We start from the raw sequence: 25,007 nt of genomic DNA, 5'->3' as shown, positions 1-25,007 counted from the left end.
CGCGTACGCACGGTGTGAGCCGGGGAGGCCTCCCTACCCAGCCAGTCTGGCATTGTTTACCAGTGAGTGGAGGTCCTCTCAAGTGCTCCTACGAAATATTTCATAATATTCCACTCATTTTAGTGCTTGCAAGTACTAAATAAGCTACCATGGCTCCAAAGAAAGCTCCTAGTGCCAAGCCTGTGGTAAAGAAGGTGAGAAATATGTACAGTGACAGTCTTGGGCCATTTTAGGGAAGTGTTAAAGAGATGCCAGAAACAGAGCTCTCTCCACAGTTAATTTGCGAGACAGGACTAGAGTGACTCTCAAGGTGGTCCTAGTGGCATTAAGAAACAGAGAAGAGAAGCAACCCCAGAGAAGCAATTGGTACCTGAGGTGTTGCTGGAAGGGGATTCCCCTTCCAAACTGTAAACAATCCAATCTCTCTCCTCCTCCAGTCTCCCATACACTAAGAAGAATCTCCAATAAAGGTAAGTGTTATGCTGTTAATGTTTCATTCATCATTACCCATTGTATTGTTTATGTACTACATGTATATTTCATGTAAAAAATTTTTTTGTTTTAATACTTCTGGGTGTCAGGAACGGATTAATTGTATTTACATTATTTCTTATGGGGAAAATTGATTCGCAAATCGTAGATTTCATTAATAGTAGCAACTCCAGGAACGGATTAACTACGAAAAACGAGGGACCACTGTAATTTATAGAGTTGAGGTTGGTTTCAGCATGTAGAGGTTAGGGATAGGTTGATGAAAAGGATGCATAAATCTGGGGTGGAAAATGGTAGAGAAGGGGTCCTTACAGGAATAGTTGGGAGGGGGGTACAAGATGCTTGGAGTTTTAGGAGCTGAGAATCCTGCAGGTTTGTGTGAGCATGCTGGATAAAAGCAAACAGAGCCAAGTGATTTTTAATGGTGTGCTGTTGGAATGTGAGCAGGGTAACTTATGAAGAGATTCACAAAAACCAGTTGACTGAGCAAGTTCTGGAGGTGGGAGGGGCCTGCATTCTGGAGGAGGGGTGGGAATGTTGCAGTCAGATGGGTGATCTGATTGTAATGTCAGTCCAGTTCTGGAAAGACAACATCTGAGTGAATGTGTTTCTGGTCACCATGCCTTGGCAGAAGACAGCCATGGAGTTGAAAAAAGAAAATGTACAAGTGAATAAATCTGAAGTAGAAATTTGGAGAGGTAGGGGTTAGGGAATTGGGTCCAACAGTCTTATGTTAATGTGTTAGATAGGAGTGAAGATGAGTTTTTTAATGAATGTGCTGTTGAAGTGTGAGCAAGTTAACCTTTATAAAGTGATTAAAAGGCCCATATTAACTAGAGTGCTGGAGGTGGGAAGGAAAATGCCTTCAATTCAAAGAAGTGCAGGTACAGTAGGACCCCACTTATACAGCAGGTTAGGTTCCAGGCTACTGCCGGAAGGCATACATTGCCAGAAAGCAAAACACCATTTTTTCCACTTATAAATGCATGTAAATGGCAGATAACAAGTTTACACTAACATATATTAAGTTAGCAGTAGAACTAGGCATTTAAAACAATGAAAAGTACAATACACACACACAGTACACCCATTGCTTACCTTGAAGTATTTCTAATCTTAATGTAGGGTGAAAGGTGAGTCATATTTATTTGTAGGAAGTCAAGTTTGGGAAGTATGGTAGCCAGCCAGGGCAACCCACCCCACCCCACCCACAGGTAATGTAAACAGACAGGCAAAGGCATATGGATATGGTTCATACACTTATATTACACCATAATACAAACACTTTACATTGTGTACAAGTTCTCTCCATGTTGATACAGTATAATAAAGAGGAACACTTCCATTCTCGTGTAACACCATTTTTAGAAGAAATGACCGTACGAGTGAAGGCGTACGAAAGAAATAATTTTCTAGTTGCCCCCCAGTAATATAGTGTACACATTTTCTCTGATGTTGGACTAGAGAAAACGTTATTCTTGCCATCACTCCTACAAGTTGCCTGGCTACCGTATCTCATATTTGTTAATTTATTCTACTGTGGGGTGTATTTATCGTGTTTATATGTTACGTAGCATAGATGGATTAATGGAAATGTCTATATTAACGTAATGTACAATATTTAACCCTTAAACTGTCCAAACGTTGATCTACGTTCGCTCGCTTGGCGCTGCGAATATTTTGAATTTTTTTTTTTTTTTTTTATGAACACATTTTTCTACATGTTACAGGATTAAAAAATTTCTTTTGGGGTCGGTACTTACCGAGATAAAGACCGTAAAGTTGGCTCTGGCTGCTCACCTGATGGCAACATCGACTCCTTCCGCTTGCAGAAGTGTTGCCGATATGCCTTTTTTCTCATTTTTATTTTAATTTATATATATTTTTCTTTCTTTATTCAACGTACCAGCCATATCCCACCGAGGTAGGGTGGCCCAAAAGGAAAAACAAAGGTTTCTCCTTTCAAATTTAGTAATATATAAAGAAGGGGGGGTTACTAGCCCCTTGATATATATTTTTATGTTCTGATAATTACAATTTATAATAGTTCTTGTGATTTCATAGCCAATCAATATACAAAGTATTTATAGGACCCAGCAATGTTTTAGATACCCTGGCATATATCATGAAGCATGTTGTTATGAAAGGCATCCCTATACTGTTGACACCCCAGTGACATTTGATAAATGCCCACTGCTCCAGCTAACCCTGGCTGTATTTATCACTGTTACACACGAACATGTCTCTCTATCTGCCTGTCTATCTATGTCTGTCTGTCTCTGCTTATCTTTCTGTCTGCCTGGAGTATACGTATATCACACTCCTTCAAGAATGGTGTTATGACATCTGTTATCAGCTCATTGACATTTGATAAATGGGCACTCGGGGGGAACCCTGGCTTTGTTTGTTTTCACTGATACACACAAACATGTTTGTCCATCTGTCTATCTATATCTGTCTGTCTACCTTTGCCTGGAATTTTTTGGGTTATCCTAGGTAATTTACACTATGTATAATTGTACTTATGTGTACATGCGAGACAGATATAGAGAGACAGATGTAGATGGACAGAGATGTAGACTTACATAAAGACACAGAGACAGCCAAAGCCAGACAGCCAGCTGGCCAGCCTGCCGAATACATAACACAAGAAAGAAGGAACACTGCAGCAAGCCTACTGGCCCATGCAAGGCAGGTCTATCCCCCCCCACCCCGACTTAGACCAGTGACCCACATAGTCAGGGCACATCCATTGAAGGAAGGAGCATGACATCAGGCATAGTAGCATAAGCTAGTCAGGTCCAACTCACACTCACTCGTGTATTTATCTAACCTATTTTTACTTTCCTCTTAAAATGGGAGTGTTAATGCGACATGGTATCAGTGAATCCCTGGTGTTTGCCATGCTATTTGCTCTAGCTGGCACTCGATTGAACTGGTGCTCCCACAAGGTACTAATTGCTCTCAGATTTTTTTAATACTGTGCACACTAAGTGCACAGACCCATTCTTTCATGTCTAGGCAACTTGAGCCTATTGTGCCAAATTTGAAGGAATGAAAAATGAAACGTTGATCTACGTTCGGAGCGCTTCGCGTGCAAACGTAGATCAATGTTTGGACAGTTCAAGGGTTAATGTGAGATTATTATTATTATTATTAATATGGCTTCAAGAGTAGAGAGAGACTGTGATTTTAATGTGTACCTGCATGCCAGCACAGTGTGTAAGTATATTTAGGTACAGGTATACATGAGTATAATTATCAGAGTACATATAAAATATGCAGTAACTTTAAAACACTGGAAATTTGGGGGCGTGCCGTATTAGAAAGATGGGGAGTCATATATGTAGGAAGTTTTGGTCATAATTTGAAATCGCCATATTAGCGGAACGCCGTAAAGTGGGGGCCGTACTGTATTTGCAGTTTAGAAGATAATCTGAATTGTGATGTCAGCACACCTCTGGCAAGACAGCCATATTCATGTTTGTGTGTGTGTGGGGGTGATTTTGTGTGTATGTGTGGGGGGGGGGGATTTTGTGAGTGTGTAGGTTTGTGCATGTGTATTTTAGTTATATGGTACAATATAAATATGCATGTTCTACAGTTCAAGTTGCAGCAACTGAGTATTGGAATGTCATTTCTGATTTTGTCAATTTTGGGGAGTGTAACCTAGAGATTGTTTGGAAGTTGTTTCTCTTAGTGCTGCTATATAACTGGATCAGTTTTATTAATATATATGGTAATATAATGAAAAATGTTGCAGGGTTCACATTTTAGTTTTATTTATAAAGATTTATGAAAGTTATAATTGTCATAACATTTTCTGACATAATTTTCATAGACTGCATGTTTCTTCTTAATTCTAATGATTTAAATATGTTGCTTTTATTGTTTGTGCTTCACTAACACTATTTAATTTGGCATGAAATGACAAGTAATATGCTTATACAGTACTGATTTATTTAACTTAGCATGAAGTGACAAATGATATGCTTTGCTGAGCATTTATGTATAGCATTTAACATAATGCCATCTCCGTTGTAAAAAAAAAAAAAAAAAATGCAACCCACTTGCTTTCTTAAATACAAATGAACTAACAGGTCGCGTAGTATGCCAAGGACTCCATCAGTATCCAGTATTCCTGTGGCTGTGGCTGCTTCATCCAGGTAACCTGCAAACTAACACAAGCCACTTAATTTTATTAGTGTTTTCAGCTGGCAGTGTCTGGCACACAATAGTTTGCTGTAAGGTATTATTTTAGAATTTTAGCAAAGGCTTGGTTTTCTTCAATCCTGAATGCATATATTGAGGTTCTAAAGGTTGCAAGGGACTTTGAGTGATTGTTGTTTTGAAGTAGAACTTCCCTTACCAGTAGCAAAAAAAAAAAAGTATAAATTTACAGCTAACAAAGAGATAAATCATGTCCTGCACACAAGTTACGTGATGTGGAAAATGTTAAGAGAGAGATGTACAACACAATAATCTTACCATGGTGGAATGCAAAGAATTACAAATTAACAGATGTGTACTAATTTTGATTTTACTATTTTTTTTTTTTTAAATAAGTAGGAACTTTCAGATTAAGAACAAGGGCACTACATCTCAAAATGTTTGTTACTGAAAATCTTGGCATACTTTTGTGATGTTAATATACTAGTAAAATTTTGTTTAGGGTTTTGGCTATTAGAAAATTGTTTTTTGCAAGGCAGATAAGTGACTTCTTGTATAGAGCATCGAGGTTGTACATATTTTCTCAGAGGATGTCCAACACACTAAGTCTAAGAATTTTATATTCAAACTCCATTAACAAAATGGTTAACTGGAAAGACTCGAGAGGGAAGATTGTGATGGCACATGGCTTGGGTCTTCCAACTTTGTTTATATAAAGGCTTACTACAAATGAATTTACATTAGGGGTGTGCCAAAGTATTGGCACCAGCCTAAAACTGTGTCAGTACCAGTATTGGTAGGTATCCCCTAATTGTGGTGGTATCTGTCTAGGTCTAAGAATTGCATATCATTATTGGTAAAAAAAATTGGAATCTTCCCATCCCTAATTTAAATTATAATTACTGTAAACCCTCATCTTAACAGACCTCAGTGTGACTAACTTCAGAAATAAGGAACAAAACTGCTGAGTCAAGTTGATTCAGAAATAAGGGAAAAGACAAAATTTATTGGTTACATTATTTTATGATCACTGCAAAACTATCATTATCACCATTACTGGCCACCCAATTCCCCTATTAGCCCATTAAATTGAGGGTACAATTAAAAAAAAAAATTGTGTAAATTTTAAATTTGTGAAGTATGATTAGAGTTCTTTAAGAATTTTATTTGCTTTAAAGTGCCTCTACATAATGCAAAATAAAAAGCTTGAAAGAATAAAATAAAATTATGAAGTATAGTTCAATACAGTACATCCTGTATGTAATGCAAAACTCAGACTTGTGCTTGAGAATTTTTTTTTATCTGACCATATTTTCCATTCCACTGGCATAACTTGCGGCGAGATGCACTGTAATAATCTTAGAATTAGGTAAATGCACATTACTGACAGCTTGATAAGCATGAAATGCATGTACATATAAAACCTTTCTCTTAAATCACTATGCAGTGATTTCTTTACATCACTACATACATTATAGTTTGTTGTACATTGTATGGCACTTAACTAATTTTCCCCTCCAGGTTATATTCACCGACTCTGTCCAGTCGATTGAAAGAGGCAGGAATTAGGTAAATCAGTAAGCAGTGGCATGCAAAATCTACTTTTATCATTTCTTTGTATTGTGGGGACCTTAATTCTTATTTCACGTTTTTCATGAACAGTGATTTTGAAACTTTCCTTCCCTCCCCTCCCAAAATACTAACCCAAATGAAACGTGACCATTCTTTCCTAAATCCTCTTTGTAAAATTTCTAACTAAAACTACATTTAGTTGTTTTAAATGCATCTGCAATTAGGCTCAGAATATTGTAAATATTCCAGCAAATAAATCCTTAAATTAAATCCTTGTTCATGGCATAGATAATTTTTCTTTTCTTGCTTATTACAGTACATTAATTTTTATGCTGTATGTGCTATTAATTTGCACTTGGTGCAGTCATTTCAGCTTCAGACTTAATGCAATGCATGTTATTTGTTACAGGGATATCCTCATTTTTAACAATACAGTATTGTAAATTAAGGGTAGTGCACTAAATAAGTTAGGTATTCATAACCAAATTTTATTTGATGCTTGCCTACCAATGTAATGCTTTGGCTGTAACATTTCTAAGTTACAAAATATATAAAAAAAGGCCAAAAACATCCTCTGCGATAGGTTTAGAATGCTATTTGATTTATTTAATTCTGTGTAAAGCAGGGTGATGACTTTTGCTACTGAGAATATATTGGAATGGATATGGCTTTTAAGGTGCAATCTCACTATAAGATGCTGTGCTGTGTGATTGTGGTGTTTGGGTGGATTCACGTGGTTTGTCTGCTATGATACTATGTTCACAGGGTCTCCTTTCTCTCTAGGACCAAAATTCCGGTTCTTGTGAGTCCTGCCTCTGATTGGGAACGGTAAATTGGTGTGGTGTTACTGGCTGTTTGGTGCAGTCTTGCTCAAAATAACTTAAATGGAATCGTGGCAGAATGCAATTTCTTTACCAATATCAGGTTGAGTTTTTACATTTCTAAAAAAAAAAGTACCAATGGTAACTAAGATAAAGTAATGAATGCATTTGTTTTACATTAAAGAATAGTGTGCTTTCCTTGTGATTGCAGTTGTGTAAAGTCATCCTCAACCTATGGTTGGTTTAGAAATATTATGTTTGGCTGCGAACTCCGGTTTTATTTTGGTCTTGGTGATACAGAAAAGTTGTGCTAGTTTCAATATAACTTCATGGCCTTGTGTTGCTGTGCATTATGCATTCTTATTTTATTTCAAATTGTATGCATGGTCTTTATTTTTATTGACTTATTTCACTACAGATAACCTTAATTTTTTTACTTCCATTTCACCATTATAAATATTTTACTCTAGTCTGTAGACTTTACCTTTAATGAACTTGATTTATCTGGCTTAGTTGCATAATTATTGAAGTAAAATATATTTGCATTTCTCATAGGAAAAAAATATTTCTGCAAATTAATGTTGTTAACAAAGCTGTGTTGTGCATGAGAGACTGACTGAGCTTTAGCACTAAGCCATGCATAGAGGTAAATTGGTAAAGTAATAGTGTTTGGTAGTACTATGTCATTTTCATGAAAAGTTCTGCATATGCTATAGATGTTTTGTTGGTACATCCCCCTTAAATTTTAACCTGCTTATATTTTATACCTTTTTTTTTTTTTTTTTTTTTTTTTTTTTTAATTTGAAGAATTAAAGTGCCATTCAAATACTTTCCAATTTTGGTTTCTGTTTGCCCCTTTACGTGCTTAGTTTGCAGTGAATTTATAATTAAATTCGAAGTGTTCCGCATTTTAAAAATTAAAGTGTAATAAAATACTGTAGATGTTTGCATGCGTGTTACGTATCTGAATCCTAAGTTAAAATAAAATTTAATGAACTTTTCAATGAAATGACATGCATTAAATGTATATGCAAATACTTAGTATTTTAAAAGTTTTTATATCAATTTGAGAAATAGTTGTGCTTGCAACTCCAAGATATAGTGCCATTATTGCTAGTACATTATATTACATTACATTGTGGTGATGGCAATTTCTTTGACACCCCCCAGGACTAACCTATCTGGCTCCACATCTAACCTGAATGTACCAGGGACACCCCTCAGGTAAAGAAACCCTCCCAATTTTGAAGAAATGATTTACAATTGAAGTACATTGTGCATTATACTTGCCCTGCACAAGAGAAATGTATATAGAGTACATGTACCAGTTTTTAAAACTACAATGAAGAATTTAATATTTTTTGGTCTGAATTGTGCTTCAGTTGTTTATTTCAGTGGAATGAGTAAACTAGAAGGAGTACATTATATGCTATTCAAAAGTTGTTAGTTTGCTACATAACCAGATTATACAGCAATTAGTTACTTTAACATTATTAATGTCACCTGCTAACAATTCCTATTAAGGAAAAATTATCCAATATGCTAATACATTGGGAACATGCATAATACATAAATGATTTCTACAGGTCCCGAACTTCTTCAACTACTAGTCTTAACTCCAATCATTCCACAAGCAAAATACCAACTCTGAGGTAACTAACATGGGCCATAGAGTAGGCATGAATTGGAGTGCACGAGTTTATACTAGTAATAAAAACAGTCGTTCTCATTTGTCCTTTTAATATGTAGATTTATACTAATGTAATGTATGTAGAATGAAATGTTCAAAAGATCTACCGTTTAATTTTAGATCGCATGATATTTAAATTTTCTTTTTAAAATGTAACCAATAGTTTTTGTTATTAATTACTGCTTCAGTCTCTCTTTAATTACTGTATTAGCATTAGAGGAAATATTAAAGGAAACAGAGGTCATCATCACTAATACTTTTGGATAGTAATGAATTATACACCAACCTGTAACTTTTAACTCCTTTAATAACTCTTGCAGACAAAAAATGTCCACCACACAAACCACCACTTCAAAGACTTCTACAACATCCAGGTAATAATTTTTATTAATTAAATATTGTAATTCATCATAATGGTTTATTAACCCTTTCAGGGTCCTGACTGTCGATCTGAAACTCTTATCCACAGGGTCCAAGACCCCCCCCCCCCCCCAAAAAAAAAAAAAAATGAAGGTAATAAAACAACGTATGAAATTTGATGAAAAATTTACAAAATTACGTTATTGAGTTATTCTATATCAGCGATATTTACGCATTGGCGATTTTAGGTCGGTTACAGTGTTCCTATTTTAGGTCAGTTACATTGTTCCAGTTGACAAAATTCTTAGCTATTTCAGTGGTATGCCTTCTATTTTATTGATTGAGCACAAGAAACCGCCAAGTCAGCTATTTCAACTACCCAGTAAAGTCATTGGAAACTGGCAATTTGGCCAATTTGACACACTATTTCAAAATAGTGGACCCTATTTCAAAATAGGGTCCAGAATGAACCATACAGGCAGTCCTAGCACTAAACTAACATTTTCTCTGTTCATTAGTTATGTTCCCAGGCTTTACATATGAATTCTATTTTGATTTGTTATTCACACAAAAAAATAGAAGATTTACTGTAATGCAATATTGTAATAATTGCATAAATAATGTCATTGCATTTGTGAACACATATTGGACCCACCAGTTGATGTGTATTGGATGTGTGACATGATTTCTTTACTCTTGAACATTGGCAAAAATCTAAAATTTCTGCTACTTTGAACCATCAAAAACATCTCTTTCTGTAATACATGTATATGTTCCATTCTATCAAATGAGACAGAGAATACAACCATAAAAACTATATGAAACTACACTGCAAAGTTTGTTTTAAATCAAAAACACTGTCTGTTGTTTTTTTCTCATTATGCATTGTGTCTTGGAAGATTTATTTTATATGCTACACACTTACTGCATCAACCCATTATATCATAATTAGTCCCAAATTCACCACTCGCATCTTATCTGAGTGAGCTGAGCTCAACACACAATACTATGGCATGGACCCTGAAAGGGTTACCCTTGGACTGTTTTGGTCGTATATATACGTCTTACGAGCCACCGTTTTTGACATATATATATTCATAAATTCTAGCCGCTTCAAATCAAGCAGGAGAAAGCTGGTAGGCCCACATGTGAGAGAATGGGTCTGTGTGGTCAGTGTGCACCATATAAAAAAAATCCTGCAGCATGCAGTGCATAATGAGAAAAAAAAAAAACTGAACGTTTTTATAATTAAAATGCTGACTTTGTGGTCTATTTTTGTATAGTATTTATGGTTGTATTCTCGTTTTCTTGGTCTCATTTGATAGAATGGAAAACATATTATAGAAATAGAGGTGATTTTGATTGGTTTTACTATGAAAAGAACCTTGAAATCGAGCTCAAAGCAGGGGAAATGTTTGTTTTTTGCCGATGTTCAGAAGTAAACAAATGATGTCTTTTTCCAATAAATGTCCAAGTAGCCATTCTAATATGCAGTCATGAATGAGTTGACATTATTTATACAATTATTACAATATTGCAGTAGTCTGCATAACAGTAAATCTTCTATTTTTTGTTTGAATAAAAATTCAAAATAGAAAGCAAGAGTAATATCAGAGGGGCCTGGAGACATGACTGATGCTGATAAACAAAGAAAATGTTATTTTAGAGCCAGGAATGTTTTCATTGTTCATTCTGGACCCTGTTTTGAAATTGTCGTATCTTTTAATTTTCATGAAATTGGCCAATTTGCAAATTTCTGACCACGTTATTGGGCAGTTGAAATTAGTAAATGGGCAGTTTCTTGTACTCAATTGATAGAAAAATGGAGTTCTAAAGAAATAGGTATGAGTTTGGTCGACTGGAACAATGAAATTAGCTGAAAATAGGGCTCAAAGTGGGCGAAATCACCGGTTCGTAAACATCGCCGAGGTCGCTAACTTCGCGAGAGCGTAATTCCGTCAGTTTTCAATCAAATTTTGTTCTTTTGGTGTCATTACAATCAGGAAAAGATTCTCTATCATTTCATAAGAAAAAATAATTTTTTTCTTTTTAAATTTTGCAACACCAGGAGACACCTCAGGATTTGGGGTTGAGACAGTCAAGGGGTTAAGGAAGTTGCCCGAGTACAAATACTATTTATTCACAAGCACTGGAGCCAGTATCAGTTAATGTGCAATTATGTAGGGAGTAGCAAAGAGATTTAAATTATCAGTCGAGATCATGCTAGTAATCAGGAAAGAAAAGAAAACAGTTTGTCCGATTTGAATAAACTGTACCATGGGTGGGGTCATAAACCTCCAGAGTGATTTGAATGTTGTATGGTTTATTCTTAAGTCATCACACAGTATTCTTTCTGAGGGCATCTTATCTTTAAACACTGAAGATGCCAGATAAACTTGACTTTTGACATACAAGCAAATACATGTATAATTTTCTTAATTTATTAATGAAAAGAATATCTGCAGTATAACAACTTAATAATTAAGAAAGTACCTACAGGGCTCTAATACAGACCCAGCTGTATTCTACTAGGAGCAAAACACTGCAAAAATACTTCACAAATGTCTAAAAAAGTTTTATTGCAACTTTTGTGATGAACAGAAAATAGGTAGCAAAAATATTTTTCCTTACATTTTGAAGGACCTGACTTGATGAGGATGACTTTTGCACTGGATATAGTGGAACTCTAGCATATAATACTCTTCTCTCTCACACGAGAATCATATGACATTGTCAAAACCCATTAAGTTCATTAACCCATACTTCTTGAGGGCTGAGGGCAGTGCTCTGTGGTCAGATTTCTAGCTTAACCCTTTGACTGTCGGAACCCCAAGTCCTGAGGTGTCTCCTGGTGTCGAAAATTTAAAAAAAAAAATTATTTTTTCTTATGAAATGATAGAGAATCTTTTCCCAATGGTAATGACACCAAAAGAACGAAACTTGATGGAAAACTTGCAGAATTATGCTCTCACGAAGTTAGCGACCTCGGCTATATTTACGAATCGGCAATTTTGCCCACTTTGAGCCCTATTTTCGGCTAATTTCACTGTTCCAGTCGCCCAAACTCGTAGCTATTTCTTTAGACCTCCATTTATTCTATCGAATGAGCACAAAAAACTGCCCATTTAAAGATTTCAACTACCCAATAATGTGGTCAGAAATTTGCAATTTGACCAATTTCACGCAAATTAAAAAATATGCCAGTTTCAAAATAGGATCCAGTATTAGCAATGCAGACATTCCTGGCTCTAAAATAACATTTTCTTTGTTCATCAGTCACGTCTCCAGGCTCCTCTGATGTTACTCTTGCTTTCTATTTTGAATTTTTATTCAAACAAAAAATAGAAGAATTACTGTTATGCAGACTACTGCAGTATTGTAATGTATAAATAATGTAATTCATTTATGACTGCATATCAGAATGGCTAGTTGGACAGTTATTGGACAATATCATTTGTTTACTTTTGAACATCAGCAAAAATCAAACATTTCCCCTAGTTTGAGCTCCATTTCAAGGCTCTTTTCATAGGAGAACCAATCAAAATCGCCTCTATTTCTATAATAATAATTTCCATTCTATCAAATGAGACCAAGAAAACGAGAATATAACCATAAATACTGTATGAAAATACACAATAAAGTCAGCGTTTTAATCCAAAAAGTTTTTTTTTTTTTTTCATGCACTGCGTGCTGCAGGATTTTTTTTTATATGGTGCACACTGACCACACAGATCCATTCTCTCACATGTGGGCCTACCAACTTTCTCCTGCTTGATTTGAAGCCACTAGAATTTTTGTGTATACAGGTCTCCCTCAACATTCGCGAGGGTTAGGGGATCAAGACCCTCGCGAATGTTGAAAAATCGCGAATGTTTGGTGCCCCAATATATTGTAGGGAAATATAATACAATACTTCTTCCTTAACTTGTTGAACCATGAACAATCATAAAGTACATGAAAATGTCGTAAATTGTACTAAAAACATGTTATGGTTTAATAACAGGTATGTTATTAAATACCACTGCCTCCACTTTCTCAACCACTGCGAGTCCCTACTACCCTCCCTCCGACTCACCCAACTGGCAGCCAACCCTCCTACCAGTGTGGTGAGTATTTTGTTTGTTCATTATTTACTATTAAACTACAGTATAAATAATGTAAACCCATTCATGACTGCATATTGGAATGACTATTTGGACAGGTATTGGACGGTGACATCATGTGTTGACTCTTGAACACAGCAAAGAATCAAATATTTCTGCTACTGCTAATAATAGCAATAGTAGTAGTAGTAATAATAATAATAATAAATTATAATAATAATAAATATGATAGAATTGAAGAAGGAAATTGTACAAAAATACGAAGGAGTGGTTGGCACATCGTCAGTGTGGCTTTGTTTATGCTGGAGTGAGCATTAGTCTCTGTGCTCTTCTAAACATTTCACAGTAATTCATTGTTTGGTGCTTGTAGATTGAGTGCGACTGGAGTGGTAGAGGCAGTGGTTGGGGAAGCGGTTGAGGCATTGGGTGAGGCAGCGGTAGAGGCAGTGCATGAGGCAGTGGTTGAGTCAGCAGTTGAGGCAGTGGGTGAAACAATGGTTGACGCAGTGGGTGAAACAATGGTTGAGGCAGTGGGTGAGGCACTGGTAGAGGCAGTGGTTGAGGCAATGGTAGAGGCAGCAATTGAGGCAGTGGTATTTAATAACATGTTATAAATAATAATGCATATTACTAATAACATGTATTATTAATAACATGTATGTTATTAAATACCACTGCCTCGACCACTGCCTCAACCGCTGCCTCACCCACTGCCTCAACCGCTGCCTCACCCACTGCCTCAACCGCTGCCTCACCCACTGCCTCACCCACTGCCTCAACCGCTTCCCCAACCACTGCCTCTACCACTCCAGTCGCACTCAGTCTACAAGCACCAAACACAATGAATTATTATGAAATATTTGGAAGAGCACGGAGACTGATGCTCACTCCGGCATAGACAAAGCCACACTGACGATGTGTCAACCACTCCTTCGTATTTTTGTAAAATTTCTTTCTTCAATTCTATCGCATTTATTATTATAATTATTATTATTTATTACTACTACTATTGTTATTATTAGCAGTAGCAGAAATGTCTGATTCTTTGCTGTGTTCAAGAGTTGACACATGATGTCACCGTCCAATACCTGTCCGAATAGTCATTCCAATATGCAATCATGAATGGGTTTACGTTATTTATACTGTAGTGTAATAGCAAATAATGAACAAACAAAACACACACCGCACTGGTGGGAGGGCTGGCTGCCAGTTGGGGGGGGGGGGGGTCGGAGGGAGGGTAGTAGGGATTCGCAGGTGGCGGGAAACTTAAATATGATTTGGCGGCTGGGAATTTGGCGGTTGGTAATTCGCGAATGTGTGAAGCCCGCGAAAGTTGAAAACGTGAATGTTGGAGACCTGTATATACTTCAAACATGGTGGCTTGTAAGACGTATATACACAACCGAAACAGTCGAGGGGTTAATCATTTATCAGAAGTAAGGCATCCAGTTTGACAAATTAATTCCATTATATAAGTAGTTTTTCTCAACTATTCACAAAATGCATTCATATTTTGTTTATGTTGTGGAGAGTTTATATTTATTCATATTGGTAGAGTAGATTTAATAATTAAGATTTTGTTAAAACTAAATTATATATATTATTTTTCTCATCATTTCTGCATTGAGAAGTATTGGGCTCCTGTTTATTTGGTAAAAAAATACATGTTATCTGAGTGGCATTTTTTGTGTATTCATCCTTCCAACCAGACAGTCTGAAGTACACTGTAGGCTCTACTAGGGTATATTCCTGTGTATTGCAGGTTATTCTTGGGACGACCCATATGTCTCCTTCCACCCTAGATTTATACACCCTCTTTGTAAATCTATACCCCCTCCCTTCATGCTCTCTGTATAAGCAAACCACCTTGACAACCCTTCCTCAGCCCTTGGTGACCCCACATTGCCTTTTAATTTCTACCCTCCGAATTCTCTGTATGATATTCACACTATGCATTGCTCTCAAGCATGACAGGTCTGCTCCCTCCACCCTTCCCAGTGCCTTTACACACTGCAGCAACCTCTACGAACACCCCCAGGACACATTACTAGTAGCCAAAACACCTCTTACCTTCTGGGCACCCCAAAAACTAGCCTCTGCTTTCTGACCAACATGCTTCGAGCCATGTTGGTCAGGGAGGGAATGAGAGAGTCTGAAAAACCCCTCTCTCTCACAGAAGAAAATCCGCATCTCTATCTTAAAATAATTTATTATTACTAGTGTTTCTTCTTTTAAGTGTTATTTAACACTTATTTCACAGATGCAAAATTTTATATTAGGGTGTATATTGTATCCCAGCCTTAACACAAGTGATCAGGTCTTGTATTAAGTCAAGCCAGGCATATTTTAGCAGTTCACCACAACTCAAATTTCACAAAAACTTCATTGAATTACTAAATTATACTCAAGCTACCTATATAATGCCTAGATAATCTTGTCCAAACAATAAGTGGTTCTTTGGATTAATCTTGCAGAAAGTTTTTAAAGTTTTTTTATGGACTTGGCTAAAAAAAAAAAAATTACTGCTTATTCATTTTGAAGTGTTCAGTGCAGGATGTTGAATTTTCAGCTTAACCAGGTTTGATTTAATGGGATTCATCTAACATGTAGTGTTTGCACCATGACTTTTTAAATATTTTGGTTTAAAATAGTAAGCTGTGAGTTACATGCAATGAATTACTAGCATAACATGTACATTATAGGTTTCTTGCTTGCCTGCTTTGTTAATCTGACATTGATGTACCATTCCTACTGGCAATTCTGTGTGACATTCATTAATCATACGTGATCACGTAGTTCACAAAACCTATTGAAGATTCTTAGACTGAATTTTTTGTTCATGGCTTGATTGAACTTTGTACAACTGCCATGAACCTGCAATACATCTGCATAAAGTGGGGGACACTAATTCATTAACTGAATTTTCCAATTATTATTAAAAAGTATGAACTTAACAAAACTAAGCATTCTCAAGTTTACAGGTAAGCCCACCTCTAACAAGGGCATTTCTCCCTTCAAAGAAATTACAATTTTGTATTCAATTTCTACAGGACTCGGACTCCATCGGGTTCCAGCAGCACAGGTGGAAGTACTAAAGTAGCTCGAAAGCCTTCGGCAGCCTCAGAGACACCACCTGGGGCGACGAGAAAGACAGGAATTGTAGAACCAAGACGCAAGTTATAAATATTGATTTTTAAAGGTGAATGATTGTAATGGGAAGACTATTACAAAATGTAAACCTTCTTATATGACACCCAACACAAGTGAACATTCACAACTGATAGTGACACTGTGTTTTAACAATGTATGCAGTAGTGGATGCCAATCAATTGTGGTGATTGTGTAAATGGTTGCCACAAAAAAAAAAAAATTATTAAACACTGGTCAAGTTTTCACTTGTCTAGGACATTTGGAGGAAAGCTTTAACTGAACTGATCATTTGAATTACTAAGATATATAACACTAAATTTAATGTATTTATAATTTCTTATTTTTTGATTAACTTAGATTCCAAGAAGCATTCACATATAAAATGAATATATTAGCATATGTGATAACATGACAGGGCAGGTCCTGTTGCCTGATAAATGTGGCAGGATTTGGCATATTGAATTTAGTCATTTTAATAATTCAGTATGAAGTGAATTATGAAAAATAAGATTCATTATGTTTAATCTGGTCATAGTGATATATGTAGGGTAGTGAAAGCCCATTTTGAGATTTCTCAGCCATTCCACTCAACATATCTTGCTTGTGAATAGGTTGTTTATATGCAGGTCTGTTAAGAAATGATGCTTGATTTTTTTTTTTTTGGCATAACTTGAAATATAGAATACATCAGTCATGATAACATTTAAAGTTCTTATTTTCATGCCTTACCAAGTTAATTTCTTCCCTCACTATTTACATTTGCTGAACCAGTACAGAGAAGCTCAAGTTGGCAGTTAGATGTACTCGTCTGGTTCATAATCTAAGGCTATTCTCGAGTACTCACCATTAATGCTTATCTAACTTGTCTGTGTATCATCCAAGGCTATATGGGGTATTACAGGTTGCCAAACTGCCACACCTTGTAAGAAGTATATATTGATTTGCAACTTGGAGTACAGCAGGAGTTAAATGGTGCTTTATAGTCATATAGAATTTATACTAAAATATTGGTACTTGGAAATTTTTTTTTAAAAAAGCTTCAGTGGTTGCTATTATTGAAGTGCAAATGTGATGAGAGCAGCAAGCATGTCTCAGATAGTGCAAGTCTACCAGTATTGTAGCTATCTAAGTTGCAGAAAAGCTGATCTCATTACTTTGTTTTTAAGGTATCATTCCCATGTGTACCATGCAGTCATTGTTTTGAGTTATACAGAAATGAACGTCAGACACTTGTCTTGTAAATGACAGTTCCAGTGGCTCTGGGATAAGATGTGGCCATTATGAGAGAGAAATACAAGTGGAGACAGGCTGGTTCCGGGTTCTCGCGAAAGCTCATGCCATCGGCTTTCTTTTGGTCTTTTCCTTTGTATTACTCCCTCATTTTGGTAAATTTTTGTCATATCTTTCTTTATAATAATTTTAATTATAACTTTCTTACTGTTGTCTGTTTTTGTTGTATTTGTATAAACCTTCGCTTTCATGCTTTGTTATAAGTTGTAAATAATATAATAATGTAGAAGCCCTGTGAGAGAATTATAGGGTACAAAAATTTAACTGAGCCTAAATGAAATCTGTTGTACTAAAGTTCTTTTGTTTGAACATACTGTACTTGACCAATAGACTATTTTTTGTATTTAAATTGCATAAGATTCTAATGCTTCGATAATAAATGAGTAACAAAATACGTGTTTATGTATCCAGTTATGTCTTGTGTGCAGTGTATTCCATTAGTTATCTATTGATCTTACTAGCTTTATCTGCAGATTGCTTGAATGTCTGCCATTGTCTTGACATTAATTTGTAATGCCTTGGCCATTATTATTATAATCAAAAGGAAGTGCTAAACCTACCTGGGTCATACAGTGCTGCAGGAAAGGAATTGATGCACGATTTAAGGATAAAGGTAAAGTTAGGAGGGGCTGTGAGGAGTGTAGGCAGCGCTGTATAGCCCTTGTGGTTTAGCGATTCTTTTTGTAGTAGGTTGGTAGACAGCAACCACCCAGGGGGGTACTACCGTCCTGCCAAGTGAGTGTGAAACGAAAGCCTGTAATCGTTTTACATGATGGTAGGATTGCTGGTGTCTTTTGTCTCTCATAAATATGCAAGATTACAGGTACGTCTTGCTACTTCTACTTAACACTTATGTCACACTACTATTTTTTTTTTTTTTTTTTCTCCAACAAAAGTCTCCCACCGAGGCAGGGTGACCCAAAAAAGAAAGAAAATCCCCAAAAAGAAAATACTTTCATCATTCAACACTTTCACCACACTCGCACATCATCACTGTTTTTGCAGAGGTGCTCAGAATACAACAGTTTAGAAGCATATACGTATAAAGATACACAACATATCCCTCCAAACTGCCAATATCCCAAACCCCTCCTTTAAAGTGCAGGCATTGTACTTCCCATTTCCAGGACTCAAGTCCGACTATATGAAAATAACCGGTTTCCCTGAATCCCTTCACTAAATATTACCCTGCTCACACTCCAACAGATCGTCAGGTCCCAAGTATCATTCGTCTCCATTCACTCCTACCTAACACGCTCACGCACGCTTGCTGGAAGTCCAAGCCCCTCGCCCACAAAACCTCCTTTACCCCCTCTCTCCAACCCTTTCGAGGACGACCCCTACCCCTCCTTTCTTCCCCTATAGATTTATATGCTTTCCATGTCATTCTACTTTGATCCATTCTCTCTAAATGACCAAACCACCTCAACAACCCCTCTTCTGCCCTCTGACTGATGCTTTTATTAACTCCACACCTTCTAATTTCCACACTCCGAATTTTCTGCATAATATTTACACCACACATTGCCCTTAGACAGGACATCTCCACTGCCTCCAACCGTCTCCTCGCTGCTGCATTTACCACCCAAGCTTCACATCCATATAAGAGTGTTGGTACCACTATACTTTCATACATTCCCTTCTTTGCCTCCATAGATAGTGTTTTTTGAGTCCACATATACCTCCATGCACCACTCACCTTTTTCCCTCATCAATTCTATGATTAACCTCATCCTTCATAAATCTATCCGCCGACACGTCAACTCTCAAGTATCTGAAAACATTCGCTTCTTCCATACTCCTCCTCCCCAATTTGATATCCAATTTTTCTTTATCTAAATCATTTGATCCCCTCATCACCTTACTCTTTTCTATGTTCACTTTCAACTTTCTACCTTTACACACATTCCCAAACTCATCCACTAACCTTTTCAATTTTTCTTTAGAATCTCCCATAAGCACAGTATCATCAGCAAAAAGTAACTGTGTCAATTCCCATTTTGAATTTGATTCCCCATAATTTAATCCCACCCCTCTCCCAAACACCCTAGCATTTACTTCTTTTACAACCCCATCTATAAATATATTAAACAACCATGGTGGCATTACACATCCCAGTCTAAGACCTACTTTTACCGGGAAGTATTCTCCCTCTATTCTACACACCCTAACCTGAGCCTCACTATCCTCATAAAAACTCTTAACAGCATTTAATAACTTACCACCTATTCTATATACTTGCAACATCTGCCACATTGCTCCTCTATCCACTCTATCATATGCCTTTTCTAAATCCATAACTGCAATAAAAACTTCCCTACCTTTATCTAAATACTGTTCACATATATGCTTCAATGTAAACACTTGATCTACACATCCCCTACCCACTCTGAAGCCTCCCTGCTCATCTGCAATCCTACATTCTGTCTTACCTCTAATTCTTTCAATTATAACCCTACCGTATACTTTTCCTGGTATACTCAGTAAACTTATTCCTCTATAATTTTTACAATCTTTTGTCCCCTTTCCCTTTATATAAAGGGATTATACATGCTCTCTGCCAACCCCTAGGGACCTTCCCCATTTTTCATACATTTATTAAACAAAAGTACCAACCACTCCAACACTATATCCCCCCCTGCTTTTAACATTTCTGTCATGATCCCATCAGTTCCAGCTGCTTTACCCCCTTTCATTCTACGTAATGCCTCACGTACCTCCACCACACTTACATTCTGCACTTCTTCACTCCTAAAAGATGGTATGCCTCCCTGGCCATTGCATGAAATTACCGCCTCCCTTTCTTCCTCAACATTTAAAAGTTCCTCAAAATATTCTCGCCATCTACCTAATACCTCCCTCTCCCCATCTACTAACTCCCCTACTCTGTTTTTAACTGACAAATCCATACTTTCCCTAGGCTTTCTTAACTTGTTTAACTCCAAAATTTTTTCTTATTTTCATTAAAATTTCTTGACAGTGCCTCTCTCACTCTATCATCTGCTCTCCTTTTGCACTCTCTCACCACTCTCTTCACCTTTCTTTTACTCTCCATATACTCTGCTCTTCTTGTAACACTTCTGCTTTGTTAAAACCTCTCATAAGCTACCTTTTTCTCTTTTATCACACCCTTTACTTCATCATTCCACCAATCACTCTTTCCTCCTGCCCCCACCCTCCTATAACCACAAGCTTCTGCCCCACATTCTAATACTGCATTTTTAAAACTATTCCAACCCCCTCACTACTCATCTTTGCACTAGCCCACCTTTCTGCCAATAGTCGCTTATATCTCACCCGAACTTCCTCCTCCCTTAGTTTATACACTTTCACCTCCCTCTTACTTGTTGTTGCCACCTTCCTCTTTTTCCCATCTACCTCTTACTCTAACTGTAGCTACAACTAAATAATGATCCGATATATCAGTTGCCCCTCTATAAACATTTACATCCTGGAGCCTACCCATCAACCTTTTATCCACCAATACATAATCTAACAAACTACTTTCATTATGTGCTACATCATACCTTGTATATTTATTTATCCTCTTTTTCATAAAATATGTATTACTTATTACCAAATTTCTTTCTACACATAGCTCAATTAAAGGCTCCCCATTTACATTTACCCCTGGCACCCCAAATTTACCTACTACTCCCTCCATAACATTTTTACCCACTTTAGCATTGAAATCCCCAACCACCATTACTCTCACACTTGATTGAAAACTCTCCACGCATTCACTCCACATTTCCCAAAATCTCTCTCTCTCCTCTACACTTCTCTCTTCTCCAGGTGCATACACGCTTACTGTAACCCACTTTTCACATCCAATCTTTATTTTACTCCACATAATCCTTGAATTAATACATTTGTAGTCCCTCTTTTCCTGCCATAGCTTATCCTTCAACATTATTGCTACTCCTTCTTTAGCTCTAACTATTTGAAACCCCTGACCTAATCCCATTTATTCCTCTCCATTGAAACTCTCCCACCCCCTTCAGCTTTGTTTCACTTAAAGCCAGGACATCCAGTTTCTTCTCATTCATAACATCCACAATCATCTCTTTCTTATTATTTGCACAACATCCATGCACATTCAGAATTCCTACTTTGGCAATTTTCTTCTTATTCTTTTTAGTAATCTTTACAGGAAAAGGGGTTACTAGCCCACACTACACATACATGTTTATTTATACACACTCATCTGAGTTTTCTTTGATTTTATCTTAATAGTTCTTGGTCTTATTACTTTAACTTTTATATCATGGGGAAGTGGAATAAGAATCTTTCCTCCGTAAGCCATGCGTGTTGTAAAAATCAACTAAAATGCCGGGAACAATGGGCTAGTAACCCCTTTTCCTGTAATAATTATTATTAACACATTGGCCGATTCCCACCAAGGCAGGGTGGCCCGAAAAAGAAAAACTTTCACCATCATTCACTCCATCACTGTCTTGCCAGAAGGGTGCTTTACACTACAGTTTTTAAACTGCAACATTACACCCCTCCTTCAGAGTGCAGGCACTGTACTTCCCATCTCCAGGACTCAAGTCCTGCCTGCCGGTTTCCCTGAACCCCTTCATAAATGTTACTTTGCTCACACTCCAACAGCACATCAAGTATTAAAAACCATTTGTCTCCATTCACTCCTATCAAACACGCTCATGCATGCCCACTGGTAGTCCAAGCCCCTCGCACACAAAACCTCCTTTACCCCCTCCCTCCAACCTTTCCTAGGCCAACCCGTACCCCGCCTTCCTTCCACTACAGATTGATACACTCTTGAAGTCATTCTGTTTCGCTCCATTCTACATGTCCGAACCACCTCAACAACCCTTCCTCAGCCCTCTGGACAGCAGTTTTGGCAATCCCGCACCTCCTCCTAACTTCCAAACTACGAATTCTCTGCATTATATTCACACCACACATTACCCTCAGACATGACATCTCCACTGCCTCCAGCCTTCTCCTCACTGCAACATTCATCGCCCATGCTTCACACCCATATAAGAGCGTTGGTAAAACTATACTCTCAGACATTCCCCTCTTTGCCTCCAAGGACAAAGTTCTTTGTCTCCACAGACTCCTAAGTGCACTGCTCACCCTCTTCCCCTCATCAATTCTATGATTCATCTCATCTTTCATAGACCCATCTGCTGACACGTCTACTCCCAAATATCTGAATACATTCACTTCCTCCATACACACACTCTCCCTCCAATCTGATATCCAATCTTTCATCACCTAATCTTTTTGTTATCCTCATAACCTTACTCTTTCCTGTATTCACTTTTAATTTTCTTCTTTTACATACCCTACCAAATTCATCCACCAACCTCTGCAACTTCTCTTCAGAATCTCCCAAGAGCACAGTGTCATCAGCAAAGAGCAACTGTGACAACTCCCACACTAAGTGTGATTCTTTATCTTTTAACTCCATGCCTCTTGCCAAGACCCTCGCATTTACTTCTCTTACAACCCCATCTATAAATATATTAAACAACCACAGTGACATCACACATCCTTGTTTAAGGCCTACTTTTACTGGGAAATCATCTCCCTCTTTCCTACATACTCTAACTTGAACCTCACTATCCTCAAAAACTCTTCACTGCTTTCAGTAACCTACCTCCTATACCATACACCTGCCACATTGCCCCCCTATCCACCCTGTCATACGCCTTTTCCAAATCCATAAATGCCACAAAAACCTCTTTAGCCTTATCTAAATACTGTTCACTTATGTTTCACTGTAAACACCTGGTCCACACACCCCCTACCTTTCCTAAAGCCGCCTTGTTCATCTGCTATCCTATTCTCCGTCTTACTCTTAATTCTTTCAATAATAACTCTACCATACACTTTACCAGGTATACTCAACAGACTTATCCCCCTATAATTTTTGCACTTTCTTTTGTCCCCTTTGCCTTTATACAAAGGAACTATGCATGCTCTCTGCCAATCCCTAGGTACCTTACCCTCTTCCATACATTTATTAAATAATAGCACCAACCACTCCAAAACTATATCCCCACCTGCTTTTAACATTTCTATCTTTATCCTATCAATCCCAGCTGCCTTACCCCCTTTCATTTTACCTACTACCTCACGAACTTCCCCCACACTCACAACTGGCTCTTCCTCACTCCTACAAGATGTTATTCCTCCTTGTCCTATACATGAAATCACAGCTTCCTTATCTTCATCAACATTTAAGAATTCCTCAAAATATTCCCTCCTTCCCAATACCTCTAACTCTGCATTTAATAACTCAACTATTTTTAACTGAAATCCATTTGTTCTCTAGGCTTCCTTAACCCTTTAAGGGTCGGTCACGTACATGTATATCCTAATAGCTGGGGTCGGTCACTTATATGAGTAAATTCTAGCGCCTTCAAATTGAGCGGGAGAAAGCTGGTAGGTCTACATGTGAGAGAATGGGTGTCTGCATGGTGAGTGTGCTCAGTAGGAAAAAAACTGAGGCACCCAGCACTGCATTGTGGGAATGCCATTTCAGTAAGCCTTATTTACCATGCTTTGCGTTAAGAAACTCATTCCCCGGCGAATTGGGACTCATATTTTCCCAAGTGACAGTTCTAACACAGATGGAAGTGTCAATGAGGATAAATTTCATGGTTTTGAAGAGTTTGTGACCGAAAGCAATGCCCAGGAAGCCGGAAGGAAGGAAGGAGGGAAGGTAGGTAGGAAGGAAGGAGGGAAGGTAGGTAAGAAGGTAGGAAAGAAGGTAGAAAGGAAGGATGACCCAACCATTAACCTAGGACAACCCAAAAAAGTCAGTGACTTATTTCCATGTGGGTTGTGGAAGGCCGTGAGGGTTAGTGAGTGAAGGTGTAATGCGTCATAGTGACAGTAGCCACGCCGGTGACTCAGCATATTTACAAGTCCACCCACACACAACAGTAAGCTTCCAGAAGCTTCCAGCTCTAGGAATGTGTCCAGTGACTGTGTATATATATAATAGAAAAATAGTAATAAACATTTTTTATTGTTGGTTTGTGTAAACATGTTTTGTAAATAATATAATGACAACAATGTTTGTGCAGTTATTGTGTAGCATAGAAGTGAATATGTACAAAATATGGCTTGTATTGGTCTCACAGGCCATAAAAGTTACTTGAAAAAATAAAATGTTAAAAAATAAAAGAAAAAATAGAAAAATAAATAAACAAACAATTACTGGGTGTCCGGCAGTCTGCGATGTTGCCATAAACGGTTCACTTTGTCAACTTCATGCCTCCATATCTCGGTAAGTAGTGATCACAAAAATTTTTTTTTTGGCTAATAACACTCACAAAAGCATTCTCTATCATTTCATAAGAAAAAATAATTTTTTTT

General features: G+C 37.2%; 1 protein-coding gene across 50 annotated transcripts in view; it reads left to right on the top strand.

The window, feature by feature from the left end:
- Positions 1-18,040, top strand: part of shot (dystonin-like protein short stop) — a 956,738-nt gene extending 938,698 nt beyond the window's left edge. For 23 of the 50 annotated variants that reach the window (XM_070087199.1, XM_070087187.1, XM_070087195.1 and 20 more), the window contains 7 exons: positions 4,593-4,658; positions 6,184-6,231; positions 7,018-7,062; positions 8,226-8,279; positions 8,642-8,707; positions 9,066-9,119; positions 16,259-18,040. In XM_070087199.1, the coding sequence (XP_069943300.1) occupies positions 4,593-4,658; positions 6,184-6,231; positions 7,018-7,062; positions 8,226-8,279; positions 8,642-8,707; positions 9,066-9,119; positions 16,259-16,391 (466 nt within the window). In that variant the 3' untranslated portion in view covers positions 16,392-18,040. Of the gene's footprint in view, positions 1-4,592; positions 4,659-6,183; positions 6,232-7,017; positions 7,063-8,225; positions 8,280-8,641; positions 8,708-9,065; positions 9,120-16,258 lie in introns of those variants that run through there. The other 27 variants (XM_070087204.1, XM_070087172.1, XM_070087160.1 and 24 more) reach the window with 26 other exon arrangements.
- Positions 18,041-25,007: the final 6,967 nt, after the last annotated feature.

The sequence above is a fragment of the Cherax quadricarinatus genome, chromosome 21 (assembly GCF_038502225.1).
Source record: "Cherax quadricarinatus isolate ZL_2023a chromosome 21, ASM3850222v1, whole genome shotgun sequence".
In the NCBI taxonomy this organism is placed as follows: domain Eukaryota; kingdom Metazoa; phylum Arthropoda; class Malacostraca; order Decapoda; family Parastacidae; genus Cherax; species Cherax quadricarinatus.
Note: the sequence above shows the minus strand (reverse complement) of the source record. Positions and strands in the feature narration are given on the sequence as shown.